General features: G+C 44.9%; 1 protein-coding gene across 2 annotated transcripts in view; it reads left to right on the top strand.

Moving 5' to 3' along the window:
* The window catches only part of VSTM4 (V-set and transmembrane domain containing 4), an 81,092-nt gene extending 74,728 nt beyond the window's left edge, over positions 1 to 6,364 (top strand). For both annotated transcript variants that reach the window (XM_025284909.3, XM_044942413.2), the window contains one exon: positions 4,985 to 6,364. In XM_025284909.3, coding sequence (XP_025140694.3) covers positions 4,985 to 5,110 — 126 coding nt within the window. In that variant the 3' untranslated portion in view covers positions 5,111 to 6,364. The remainder of the gene's footprint in view (positions 1 to 4,984) is intronic.
* The last annotated feature ends 7,987 nt before the right edge of the window (positions 6,365 to 14,351 follow it).

Genomic DNA, 14,351 nt, shown 5'->3' with positions numbered 1-14,351 from the left:
AACACGCTCGTGTTGGCAAGACACCACCTGAAATGCAGGTGGGGCCCTAGAGCAGGCCCTCACCCTGGCCTGCGCTGCTGTGCTGCCCCTTAACCTTGACCTTGCGCTCCTGGCTCCCAGTTTCGCTCCCAGCTCTGTAGTCTTCCCTGTGGTTGCTGTTGTCTGTTGTTTCAGTCACTAAGTCAAGTCTGACTCTCTGTGACCCCTTGGACTGCAGCCCACCAGGCTTCTCTGTCCTTGGGATTCTCCAGGCAAGAATACTGGAGTGGGTTGCCATTTTCTTCTCCAGGGGATCTTTCCAACCCGGGGATGAAACCTGCATCTCCTGCATTGGCAGGCAGATTCCTTACCGCTGAGCCAACGGGGAAGCTGAGTCTTACCTACTCTCACTGATATGCCAGTGTTATTCTCTAAGCTGCTGCTTAATGCACCTAAGCCTTCCCCTAAAGCATCAGTGAAGAGAAAGGTAGCTGAGTGAAAGCTGGTGAGAAGTCTACATTTTCTCCTTTTTAGTGGCAGTAAGAAATTTATTTCTAGTTAAACAAGCTGGGAAATGTAATTAAGCACATGGTTGATATGGATAGTCAAGGATGCATGCCAGAAAAACAATAGGTTCTTTAAAGGTGCCAAGGACTGATATTATGCATCTCCTGTTGGAAACTGTATACACTTCACAATTCAGAGCCTCTTGTGTGCCGCCTCGTATCTTCAATCAAATTATTATATTCCAGAAATATGCATAAGGGAAATGATTCGACACATTTTATGGTGGGTTGTTGCTTGTAGCAGTAATTGAAGTACCTTTCCACTTATGAAAGTACTAATTTTATTTGTTTTTATTGCTTTTCTAGATGCAATTATTTATTTAGTGTGCTTTGGCTTTATTAAATTATGTTTACTATAGGAACATCATAAAAATGTATGAAAACAGCACATCAGCCAAGCCAGCCTGGTGACCTGTATTGAGAAAGCTAGTGTTATTTTTCATATCCAAACATAATGGAATAACTTAGGAATAAACAGATAATCTATGCTAGGAAACAATGCAGTTTCAGAGTAATGTGATCAACACCTGGACAATATGATTTCATAAACCTTGGTTCTAAAATTTACATGAGTTGGGTTTTGTGTGCTTATTTGAGGACACATGACATTTCTAAACGGAATCATTATAACGTGAAATGTAACTAAACCGAAAGGCAAGAGGTAAATGGCATTTTTGTTGGCTGGTGAGATGTGGGTGACTAAGAAGGACGGTGAAGATTTTTGGTATAAACGGACAAGCAGGAGGATCTGATCCATATAACTGTCCTTAACACTGAAATTAAACAGAGCCAGATAATTATGAAGGTCACGTGGCGGTGTCCCTCGCTAGTAGGTACTGGCTGTAAGCAGTTCTTTACATTCGCCTCCCTGTACCTTAGTACGATGCTTCATCTCAAAAGAAAAGAGGAGTTTTGCCTTTGGCACACATTTTAAGAAATTTAATGTGAATGTATATGATTTTTTTGTCCTGAATTTTGGTGAGTTAATCAAGGTATAGCACAAAAAATGAAAATAAAACCATGACAACACAAACAAAACCAAAAAATAAAAGCAGAGCTGCTCAAGTAAAAGCGAGGTGGCCTTTACAACTATAATCAGTGAGTTTTATTTTTCTAATTGCGAATTAAAATTAATTAATCTGCTGCTTAAATAATGTGCCATCTACAAGATTCAGCAAATACATACCACAAAGGGTGAGTCTCTCTCCAACCACACGGTCTACTTCCCCAGAGGGAACCTTGAAGACCAAGTTCTTGATTTCCAGGTGAGTTCTAAGGGCTTTCTGAGCACATAAAATATATACATGTGTGTTTACTCCCACACACACATATTTACACAATGATAGTAAAACATACAGTGCTCTCATATGGCTTCATCATCCTTTTTAAAGACTATGTCGAATACTTCATTAAGAATGGAGTATTACTCAGCCATTAAAAAGAATACATTCGAATCAGTTCTAATGAGGTGGATGAAACTGGAGCCTATTATACAGAGTGCAGTAAGCCAGAAAGAAAAACACCAATACAGTATACTAATGCATATATATGGAATTTAGAAAGATGGTAACAATAACCCTGTATGCGAGACAGCAAAAGAGACACAGATGTATAGAACAGTCTTTTGGACTCTGTGGGAGAGGGAGAGGGTGGGATGATTTGGAGGAATGGCATTAAAACATGTATAATGTCATATATGAAACGAATCGCCAGTCCAGGTTTGATGCATGAGTCAGGGTGCTCGGGGCTGGTGCACTGGGACGACCCAGAGGGATGGTACAGGGAGGGAGGTGGGAGGGGGGTTCAGGATGGGGAACACGTGTGCACCCGTGGCAGATTCATGTTGATGTATGGCAAAACCAATACAATATTGTAAAGTAATTAACCTCCAATTAAAATAAATAAATTTATATTAAAAAAAAGAAAAAGAATGCATCAGACTCCTATTGATGCCCACGGAAGTGTTTCCATGTTTTGCTTGTACCAATAACATTTCCACCAACAATATATAAGAGGACTTGTTTCTTGCTGTTTCTTTTCGAAAACTTTTAGTTTGTCAGCTTGAGAGACAAGAACTGATGTCTAAGTGATTTTAAATCATTCTTGTCTTATTTTGAGAGAGGTGGGGTCTCATTTAATACGTGTGAGGACTTTTGTGTTTCCCTTCCTGTGAAGTCTCTGATCCTGTCTCTTGTTCTTTGCTTAAATTTCTAATGGGCTGTTGGCCATTATTGTTATTCACTTATAAGACCCTTTGATCTGAGTTGTGAGTATTTTCCTCATTTTTTTCAATTGTCCTTTGACTTTATTTAGAGAATATTCTGCAATGTATCGCATGAAAATCTGCATGTCATTTTTCTATTGCTCCTGAGTTTTGTGTAAGACTTTAAAACACATATTATAAATTGGTGAGATTTTTAAAAATAATTTTTAAATAATTTAAATACATTTTTAAGTAATTGCTGAGATTATTTTTTTTTAATTTCCCCACACAGTCTTCTAGCACTTTTGAGTTTATTTTCCATGTTAAAATTTAAAATTTTTAATTTATCTGGAATTTATCTAATGTAAAGATAGATGTGAACAATATGACTTTTTTCAATTGGCTACCCAAGTATCCCAACATCATTTATTGAAAAATAATATTTGGGTTAATTTATGCATGTTTTCATCAATCCCATTGGTGTCTATTCATTTTTGGTATCACAGAGTTTTAATTATAATAGCTTTATATTTTTAATGTCACTGGAGTTGGATCACAAATTATTCTTTATTTTAATAATTTTCCTTAATTATGGTAGGAAAAAAATATCTATGACTGTATTATATTATCAAGAATTATTTTTAACAAAAATTTAAAATTTTAAATGCCTTTCCAGTATCTATAGAGATAACCATATGGTTTTTCTCTGTATTACTGTTATGAATTATATTAGATTTTTCTAATACTGAACCATTTATTCCATTCATTTATTTATTCCATTTATTCTATGCCTAGAATAAGATCCATTTGAGCATGATCATCTTTTAGTGTGCTTTTTTTGTGTTGAGTAAATCTGATTTATGCTAACTTATACACTAATAAATGAGATTGTTCTAAAGTATGTGACGTTTGTCCTTTCTTGTAATGCTGTGAACCAGTTTAATTATATTGGGATTATCTGTTCCTCAAAGGGATTTCTTCTGGAAGTTCTCTTATCACACTGCCTGTGCCGGGTGCTTTTGACAGTATTTTTCTCTTCTTCCTTTCTTCCTCTGTCCCTTTCTTTTCTTTCTTTCTTTCTTTTCTTTGATGGAATTAGCACATTCACATGTTGCTGCTGCTGCTAAGTCGCTTCAGTCGTGTCTGACTCTGTGTGACCCCACGGACGGCAGCCCACGAGGCTCCCCCGTCCCTGGGATTCTCCAGGCAAGAGCACTGGAATGGGTTGCCATTTCCTTCTCCAATGCATCAAAGTGAAAAGTGAAAGTGAAGTCGCTCAGTCCTGTCCGACTCTTAGCGACCCCATGGACTGCAGCCTACCAAGCTCCTCTGTCCATGGGATTTTCCAGGCAAGAGTACTGGAGTGGGGTGCCATTGCCTTCTCCAATTCACATGCTAGTGTTTATAATTTATATTATTCTACAATATTACTCACTTTATCTAGTATTTCAAGGTTTTTGCATTTCCCATTCCATTCATTAGCAGCAGCATTCCATTCATTTATGCTTTTCCCCTTCCTATCTTAAGTTTTTGTTTGTTTCATTGGTGTTTTTTAAGCATAAACTTTTGTTTATTTTTATTTATTCTATGGTTTTTCTATCTTCTGACTTATGTGTCTAGTGTTAATTTTTTTTTTTGGTTCTTCCTTCTGCTTTTGTTTATTTTTTTTTTCTAACTTCTTAAATTGGATGTTTGATCCATTTCATCCATATTGTTTAATATAAATATTTAACATTATGACTTTTCTCCAAGTACTACATTTTTAGGTTCTGGCATGTAATATTTTCTTTGCCATTATTTTCATCATATGCTGAAATTTTAGTTTTATATAGATTAAGTCACTTAAAATTTCTAGGTGATAGCATTCTAGTTTTGTTGTTAATTTCTAGGACTTCTTGTTTCTGTCTCTGTTTTATTCTTTCCAGCAGAGACTGTTAGTTACATTATTTTTACTTTGAAATTAAAGTTTACTTTGTGGCCTCATGTTTAATCATTTTTTGTAAGTGTTCTATAACAACTTAAATTGAATGGTGTTTAACTGCAGGACATAGTGTTCTATATAAGATGACAAGATGTAGCTTTAGGTTATTTAAGTTTTACATATGCCTTAAAATTTTTTGCCCATTTATTTCCCTTTGAATCCCCAAAGTGCTATGAAAATACATGCCTGATGAATGGATGTGTGATGCTGAGCTCCCTGTGGTCGGCTCCAATTGTGCTGTGTTTTGTCTTATAGCCTAAGATTGCCGAGGAGAACTTGACCTACGCTGAGCTGGAGCTGATCAAGCCCCACCGGGCAGCCAAGGGCATCCCCACCAGCACGGTCTACGCGCAGATCCTCTTCGAGGAGAACAAGCTGTAACCCTGCGTCCTATTTAATATCTGCCACTCCAGTTATTTATGAAACTTTGGATACAAAGTCCTTATTTTTGTATTCTCACTCGTGCCTTCTGTGTGGTGGGAGCCCCTTTCCAGCGGCATTTCAGGTGCCCTCAGAGAGGCATGAAGCTCCTTTCTGCGAAGAGCAGGGGCCGCGGCCCTTTGGATAAATCTCCCAGGACAAGATTTTCTGGGTCTGAGCCCTGAAGGGTGAGGACTCTGATTCTGAGACCATTCAAGAGGATTTTCTGCTGAGCCAAACCCCTTTATGTTTTTTTTCTTCTTTATCTTTTTTTTTTTAATCTGAATTTTAATCTTCTACCCTTCCTGTATCTGTGATATCAAGCTCATAGTATATAGCTAGAGGAAATACCATTATGGGCCCAAGTGTGAGATGGTAGAGATGTACTAATTGGTTTTCAAAGGATCAGATAACATTGCCAGAGCACCCAGAGCAGCATAAAGTGCTTCTTGTAAGCAGTCATTCAAGATAGCGTCTCTTGTTTTAAATAGATGCACTGACCCTGCTGACTCAAGGGCAGAGAGAGATTGCGGGGCAGTCTGGGGTCTAAGCTGACAATGAACTGTCCGGATACCCCAGTGCCTGTTTCCCCACCCATTACTGTCCACAACCACAGGACAAGTAGAACATTGTTCATTCTGAAGTGCTTCCAGCCCTTTGGCAGGGGGGCTTATCCCTGTATAGAGACTATTCTCCAAGAAGTTCTCACTTGCCCTTTTCCAAAAGGAGCAGGGTGGTGCTTTTGATGGACAGAATAGAAGAAGGGGGCCTCTTGGAAGTGTGCCAAGGTTACTATCTCTAATTGAACATCCATTCGTGCAAGAGCAAAGTCTTTTGACTGCTTCCCTAATGGTAGGAGAGTAGGAAGTATAAGCCAAGCTGGAAAAACATGTCCTGGATACCCCCTCACACCCTCCCCCTGTGCTGGCCCATCACAACGTGCCTTGCTGACTCAACTTTGCATGTTAATTCGAATGGACTTGAGTGGGAGATCTGCAGGGATGCCTGGCAAATGGCTCTATGAGAAAGTTGCTCTGTGGACCTATATGACATCCATGACCTCACCGTTCTGGATCAGGCCAAGGTGTCAGCTGTGTTGTTAAGGACACTTGATGTGTGAGTGTACTATGGGTGGGTTTTTACTGCACAGTACAGAAATTGTTTGGCTTTGTAATGGACCATGTATATATGTTAAATTATATATTTTAAACACAATATGAATGTGAGTTGTGCCCCTCTGTACAGCCATGTGAACTTGATCGAGGTTCTTATCCCCTTTAGTCTCAGACTCTATTTATACAAAGGTGAGTTAACCTCTCATAGAATTCTTATAACAGGATAATGACTTGGAAGATTCTGGATGCTAGAAATTGCTACACAAGTACACTATATTAACATGCATGCTAAAACCAGTCCATATTTTTAAAATGAAGTGCCTTTACTATTTAAAGCTCTCATTGTGTTAACTTTAAAAAGTAAATATTTGTCCATGAACTTAGCTCTATGGTAACTTTCCCAAAGACCCATGATGGCTTATGAGTGCCTCTCGTGGTTTCCTGGAAAGGGTCCAAGTCAGGAGCAGGTGATGATTTTCCAGAAGTGAAAATATCCTGACTTTACAAAAAGGAAGTTATTCTCTGCTGCCTGTGCCTGTATCTCATACTCTCCTTCTTGCCAAGTTTCCAAGGTAGTGAGTAAGCTGTGCAGTTTTTAAAGAAGAACTCACTAGAACTTTCCAGAAGTAGGGCATCGTTTAGAACAGGAGACTATACGGTTAGTACATCTTTCATATCATTATCATCCTAGGTATTCTATCATGTTTCATCATGGCACTCTTCGGTAGGACATGGTTACATGGTGAGGAAGGAACGTGATTTCCTGATTTGCACGAGGAGCTATTAAAATATAGATAGGTGGGGCCCTGGGAGTAGCAGGGGGAAGTGGGGCGTGGGGCGTCTGAGAGGTGATGGAGAGAGGGCGATGGAGTAGGAGGCCTCTGGGCCTCTGCAGAACTGAATCGAACTTCAATCGCCAGCAGACCCACTGTGTTAAATCCAGTGGGAGCTCTGTCATCGCATGGAAATGAACACATTTCACCAAGAAGAGCCGAGTTTTGAAGGGTCTCTGTAGGTTAAAATCCAACAAGTCATTGATATAGATTCAATTCAGACTCTTGCTCCAAAACTCTGGTCATATTTGCATAAATCCACGCTGAGGTGTGTGAGTAGGGGATCCACTGACATAGGGTCTAAGAAGAGGCTTCAAGACCAACACCTCCTACTGAACATGCTTCCTAAGAGAATCATGGAAGCTCTTGGCAACATCCGAGCACAGCTTGCCCCACTGTTATCTAGAAGCAAGCTGTCCAAACTCTGCTCAGAGCTGGGAGCAATGGATGATTTGTACCCAGTGCTTCTTTGGGATGATAAATCTTGATGTTATTTTCAGAATAAACTTAAAAGTAAGTCTCCTTATTTGTTTTCTATCAAATACACCACTATGCCTATCTCGTCATTTCTAAAGATAAGGAATATATATCATTCAAATGGAAATTAGGGAAAGTTCTTCAATGTGTTTTTGCTGTAAAGCATCTGTGGGAACAGCTGTAGATAAGCCGTTTTCAACATGGACAACGGCTTATACATTTAAATGAAGGACAAAGAGCCCATTGCTCAGAATGGAATGCAGTGGCTCTTGCAGGCAGAGTGCATGGACTCTCAGATTCGGTGGGGATTTGGTTTTGGTCATGCATGGCGGAATCATAACAGGAAGCAAGGATGGGGAAGGGGTATCCCCAAATGAGACTGCCTTGCCAAGTCACAGCCCTGGACCCTGAACTAAAGCAGTTGTGATGGGAAGACAGGGCTGGGATTTCTTTTAGATCACATTTTCATTAAACCAGCATGTCTCTGTTAACTCACAGGGCAGAGAAGAAAAAGCTAAGCCTAACCCTCCCTCTCATATTCATTGGTGTGAAAATGACACGGGGCACTATATATTTTTTAGTACATAGTCATCAACCCACACATGGATGAGCCCAAAGGCTCACTCAGGATAAAAACACTAAACCATTTGATGCTTTTAGGGACTGCTCATGGCTTAGTTCATCCCTGTTTCTGACATGCATGACTACAACCTAGGCTGGGCCGAGAATGGGACTCATGCTCCAGGCCACAACAAACAGGCCAAAGCATGCATGAGGCCTGGTCTGGGCTGATCAGAATTCTTAGGAGAAAGAAAGCATCTTAGAAGGCAGCTAAGCTGGGAGGCCACCTGTCAGAACCACCTACAGCAACATCTGCCAAGGGGTGAAGTCTTGCTAAACAAAAAGATACTGAAAAAGCAGTAGGGAAGACAGGGTCCTGGAGCACAGACAGAATCCCAGCCTGCAGCCACTAAGATCCCCAGACTCTTCTTTTTCCTTTAGATCTTCTTTTGATTCAATAAACTAGCCCCCTCTCCTACTATCTAACTTCTGGTTTTGCTCAAGCCGGTCAGGTTGCAGTCAAGAGAATTCTAACTAAAACAGTACGCATCAGAGCTGCTTCCCAAAGCATGAAGCAAAAGAATTATGCTGAGGGCACCACCCAAGGAGCCCACTTCCATCATATCCAGCATCCAGAATTGTAACCATGAGCTTGTGCCACAATCTGCATCTCACTCAGTGGGCCCCTCACAGGCCCTCGTATGGAGAGCGACCGGCTGGCTTCAGGCCTGAGGTTCTCCTAAGGGAGGGACTCTTGGGTTTAGAGTAGGGACTCTGGCAGTACTGAGCCACTCTGGCGGAAGCCACTCTGGTAGAGTGAGCACATGTGAGCACCCTGTCACATGGATGTTGGAGGGAGCCTTTCTGTGCTGGCTGGCTCTGAAGTTTAGGCTGGCTTCCACATAGAATATGCTGTCTTCAGTATCCCTGACCCAGCACACCCTGACCCAGTATCCTTGGTCAGGAGGCAGCCTGTTAGAAGATAAGGCAGCCACGTGGTGGGGATGTTGAGGTTCCCCCTCACCCAGCATAACCCCCGCAGCCCGCCCCACACATCAGACAGAAGCTATTCACTAAGTTGGGAAACAAAGAAGAATTTCATGTTTTGGAGGAAGGATCTGCCTCCAGCCTGGATGTGTTAAGCTCTGGAGAGTGTCCAGATGGATTGGATAGACTGGTGTTCCCTAAACTTCAACATGTGCAGGCATCACCTGGGTCATGGTAACAGGGGCTTGTGTTCAGGAAGCCTGGGAGGGGCCTGGTATCTGTGTTCCTAACAAGCTCCCAGGGGATGCCCATGCTTCTGGTTCCTGGGACTGTTGGAAAATGCAGATATGGAACCCCTGGGGAGATGATGGGCGCGGCCTCAGAAGATAAGTCACAGCTGAAGCCCTAACAGTGCGCTGACTCCCCCAAGGGAGGCAGTGCAGCCAGGCACCACGGGTGCTCCTCTGCCCGCAGGGCTGGTCCAGAGAGCAGGAGAGGTGCCTGAAGGGTACCAGAGCAGAGCAAACTTTCAGAGGAGTTAGAGAGGAGCCGGAGAAAGCTGGGTCTGGGAGTTTCTGGAAGGAGAATGGGCTCTGCTACTCTGTAGTGGTCAAGTAGAACAGAGGTTAAACCTCTGCTCATTCTGAATTAATTGCTCACTTCACATTTTTGTTTTTGGGTTTCCCTGGTGGCTCAGGCAGTAAAGAATCAGCCTGCAATGTGGGAGACATGGGTTCAATCCCTGGGTTGGGCAGATCTCCTGGAGAAGGAAATGGCAACCCATTCCAGTATTCTTGCCTGGGAAATCCCATGGATAGAGGAGCCTGGCAGGCCTCTCTCCATGAGGTCAAGAAGAATCAGACAGGACTGAGTGACTAACACTACACACTTTACATTTAAAAAAAAATTATTAAAAGATTTATTTTTCTGGGATAAACAGTTTCCCGAATGCACAAGCCTAACAGACTTTGGCACGGAGCGCGTCTGCCCTGCTCAGCCGAGTTTCTCCACAGCCATCAGTATTACTCCGCGGGGGAAAGATGTGGAGCAGACTCTTAATTCACGCACAGGCTGGGGTTGGAGGGCAGCCACGGCAGGTTTCTGCTCCTTCTGTGGCCATTGATAAAAGATGACTTGGTGCCTGCTTTCTAGTAAACACAGCTCCACTAGCTTCACACTGACTGAGTGTCTGATTGTTAAATGTTAATGTACTACATCCTATAGTTTACATAGAATTAGGGATGTGTGCAGCTTTGGTTAAATGCACCTTGTTTTTCCACATTAAAGTTTATTACAAATGTCCTCCATCAGCAAACAGGAGAAAAACTCATTAGGAGCTGGTCTGTGTGGGGGCCATGGTTGCTATTGAAGGAGCTGGCATCCTATTTCTGTTTATTAAGGCTTTTTAATTGGTGGGGTGTTGGGTGTGATTGTTCCTTGTTTACAGGTACGATTAGAATCTCAAAAGTTTATGCAGAAGTTTGTACCGTGTGTCTGAGAGACTGATGCTGTCTTTGGTTTTACTAAAGGGGTCCACGATCCTCTTTTAGAGACCCTGTGCCAGGAGCCCAGCTGCCAGATCTCCCAGAGCATCCTGATGAAGTTGGTTACTTTGCAGCTGGGGAAACTAAGAGACAGGAAGGGCCCTGCTAGTTGGTGGGCAGAACCAGTTGGAAAAGAGCTCTTGATTCCCAACCCGGTGGCCTCCATGCAGCCCAATCCAAAGCCCCACACCCATGGGCTCTGGCTTCAAGAAGCCTTCCTGTTCCCACTCTGGCCTGAGGGGCTGGTCTTGGCCTTGCTGAGATAAGGGCTGCCCAACCTCACCTTGCAGGATCTCCCCTGTCCCTGTCCTTCCTCAGTCCCTCCTATGAATCCCTGGTTCTTGGGGATCCCAGGCTCTAGGAGCCTCATGGCTGCACCTGGCCCAGAGAGTGGCCCACTTGGAGTCATTTAAGATGTCTCTGCTCTGCTTCTCACCCTCCTATCTCTTCCGGATTCCGCTTCCGGTTCATCAGGGAGTCTCCTTCACTAAGCATCCCTTCTTGTTTCGTAGCTTCAGCTGTTCCCTCAGTCTCCAGAGCGACACACGCATCTCAGGCTGGGTGGACCAGCCCCAAGCCATCTCTCCTGTGGCTCTCCCCACCCCCTCCACCCCCCCGTCAGGAGTCTCTGCTTCCTGCACTGCCCCTCTGGTCTCAGCCTCTGCCCGCTGTCTTCAGCCCCATCTCCGCCCTCAACTCTGCTTCAGGCCTTTGGGGGTCGTGGCTGAGCGTGGGTTCCATCGTTCTCCACACTGCGTGACATGGTTGTCCTTTCCCTGACATATCCAGTTGCACATCCTAGGCCACCCCGTAATCACCTCTCCGCTCCACTTCAGGGGTGGCTTTCTCCAAGTTGCCATCTTCTCTCTGTACATGCCCACCTGTGTCTCTGACTACTCTAGAGCTGCAGCCTGAGGACTCTGCACCCACGTCTCCAACTGGACCCCTCTCCTGACTCCATGTCTACCCACCAGCTGCCCCCTTGAGCATCCCTCATACCTCTCAGAAGCCACTGTCCCATCCTGACCACAGTTATGGATGCCCCATCCCACCATGCTGTCCAGCAGTTGAGATAATTTATCATCAGAAACTGGGATGATAAAACGAATGCCCAAGGGCTAGCATGCATACATGCTAAGTCATGTCTGACTCTTTGCAACCCCACGGACTATAGCTTGCCAGGATCCTTTGTCCATGAAATTTCCTAGGCAAGAATACTGAGTGTCTGAGTGGCTTGTCATTCCCTCCAGGGCATCTTTCCAACCCAGAAATCAAGCCCACGTTTCCTGCACTGCAGGCAGATTCTTTACCCTGGAGCTATCGGGGCAGCCCCCAAGAGCTGGCAGAGAGAGTGCAAGAAAGATACTCTGCAAGAAGTATCCTCAAGTCTGTAATTCTGGAATTCTTCCCCACTTCATCTCCGATGAAGGGGGCTTGGAGCCTGGTTACTTTTGTCTCTGACTTTTCTCTTGATTTCGATAGTTTGGGAATTTATGCACATTACTTGTCCACATGGTTTATGGATATATGAATAAAGAGACCTTTGCTAGTTTACCAGCTCTTTCTGCTTTACGGGTGGCTGGACTTCCCTGGTGGCTCAGACGGTAAAGCATCTGCCTACAATGCGGGAGACCCAGGTTCAATCCCTGGGTCGGGAAGAGATCCTGGAGAAGGAAATGGCAATCCACTCCAGTATTCTTGGCTGGAAAATCCCATGGACGGAGGAGCCTGGTAGGGCTATAGTCCATGGGGTCGCAGAGTCGGACATGACTGACTTCACTTTCATTTCCCTTTCAGCACTGACAGCATATGACTGGCAAGAAGGGATGTCATGAGGGATTCATCCAGGGTTTGGGACTTTCTGAGTTAACAGACGTGGGGGGCGGGGGGGGGGTGGTGACAGTCTGCTTTCCCGTTCCCGGGCCACACCCAAGCTTCTCCCCGCTCTGAGGGCATCCCTGGAAGCCCTGCTACCAGCGCCCCCTGGTGGCCATCGCTGAGAACGTGTGGAACCGCTGCCTTTGCTTATGCTTCTTCCCAGGGACCTCCCGGCCCCTCTCCTTCCCTCTGCCTCCTCTCCCTCTCCTCCACGTGCTCACACTTGGCCCAAATGTCTCCTTTCCTCTCCTTTTTATCTTCTCTGCTTCTCTCCCTGCCCCTTCATTCCATTTACAAGAGATCATTTGCATGGTGTGCCACAAGGAGGCTATATGAACCGAGCAAGTCCATCCAAGCCATCTCTCTGGCTTGGGCGCCAGAGTCAGGGTCAGACCCTCCAGATGAGTTCCGTTTCTGGCGTTCTCTCTCCTCACACGGTTTGCTTTCCTTTGCTGGCGTCCTGGCTTTTCTCACTCCGTGGTGTCATTACAGGATTAAGAGTCAGAAGATCGGATCCAAAGCCCGAGCCTGCTTTTAATTGCTGTGTGTCATTGAGAAACCCTCTGAGCTCTCTGACCTTCAGTATCCGGACGACAGCCAGCGGTAACAGGATTTAAAGAGTCATCTGTGTGGCTTCCCTGTGTGCAGTGAGTTCTCTGGGAAACAGGGCAGGGCTGGCCTTGCCACGACCACCCCTCAGTGTGGGCCTTGGAGGGGCAGGCCGGTGTGGAGGGTACGGAGAAGGGACTGCCCCCCACGGAGGAGCCGCCCCAGAGGCCCAGGACTGGGAGTGCTCAGGCTGGGAGGCCCGGCCCGCAGGACTGGCTCCCCCATCAGCTTGCTCTCAGCTTAGTTGGGAATAAAAACATCTGCTAATATTTATCAGACCCATGTGAACACTAGACCTGGTGCAGAGAAAGCTTTCCAGAACCTTCCCTGAGCCCTGCAATCAATCTCCATCTCCCGGTTGTACTTCCTCAGACTGCACTCCCTTCTAAGCAAAGCAATTAAGTAGCGCCACTCAGGGCAGATCCCTGTCACCACGCTGTCCCGGCAGCCTGTCGCAGAGCCTGGTACCCACCTGCCTCTCATTACTTAGAAGGGAAACAAATGGTGAAGGGCTGGCAAGGTGTTTTGAAAACAAAAACGAAAAATCCAGCAAACATCAAACACAGCTCACGTGGAAGGGATTTTTTTTTTTCCTATAGATTTTGTTCCTCCCTGGAGGCATCCAAATCCTGTGCCTCAATCCACATCACCCAGAGCTTCCACAACTCAGCAAAAAGGCACTGCTGTATTTATCCCATTGGCCGCCCCCTCTCTAGTTTCCATCAAGGAACAGCCTGAAATAACACACTTGTCTGGGGCCGGGGGAAGGAGTGGTGACAAGGCCGCAAGGGCCAGCCACTCTGGCTGTGGTCTGGCCCAGCCTGGGGAGGAAGGAGGCTTGACGGGGATACTGGGATATCTACCGCTTCGGGGACCTACAGGGGTGCCTCTTCTGTAGGACAAGAAAGAGCTGGGATATATTCCCAGAGAAGTTCTGGGACCAGGATCAACCCGTCTCAGAACCCGCAGCAGCATCTGAAACCCCCTCCATCGGAGGACCACAGCTGAGGCCTTGGCCTGGGGGAAATGTCCTCGACTTCCTAGGAAGACACCTGGCCTCCATGTCAGGCTAATGTATCTAGAGGCTTCAACAATAGTTTACTTCCTCAGATGAAATCCCAACTCTGGGGCAAGGTGGTGAGTGTAGCTTATGTTTGTAAGTTGCTTCCACTTTCCAAAGGGTGTTTCTGGTGTATTG

Source organism: Bubalus bubalis, chromosome 4, assembly GCF_019923935.1.
Source record: "Bubalus bubalis isolate 160015118507 breed Murrah chromosome 4, NDDB_SH_1, whole genome shotgun sequence".
NCBI lineage: Eukaryota > Metazoa > Chordata > Mammalia > Artiodactyla > Bovidae > Bubalus > Bubalus bubalis.
The sequence above is the reverse complement of the archived record's forward strand: the minus strand, read 5'-3'. Positions and strand labels throughout refer to the sequence as shown.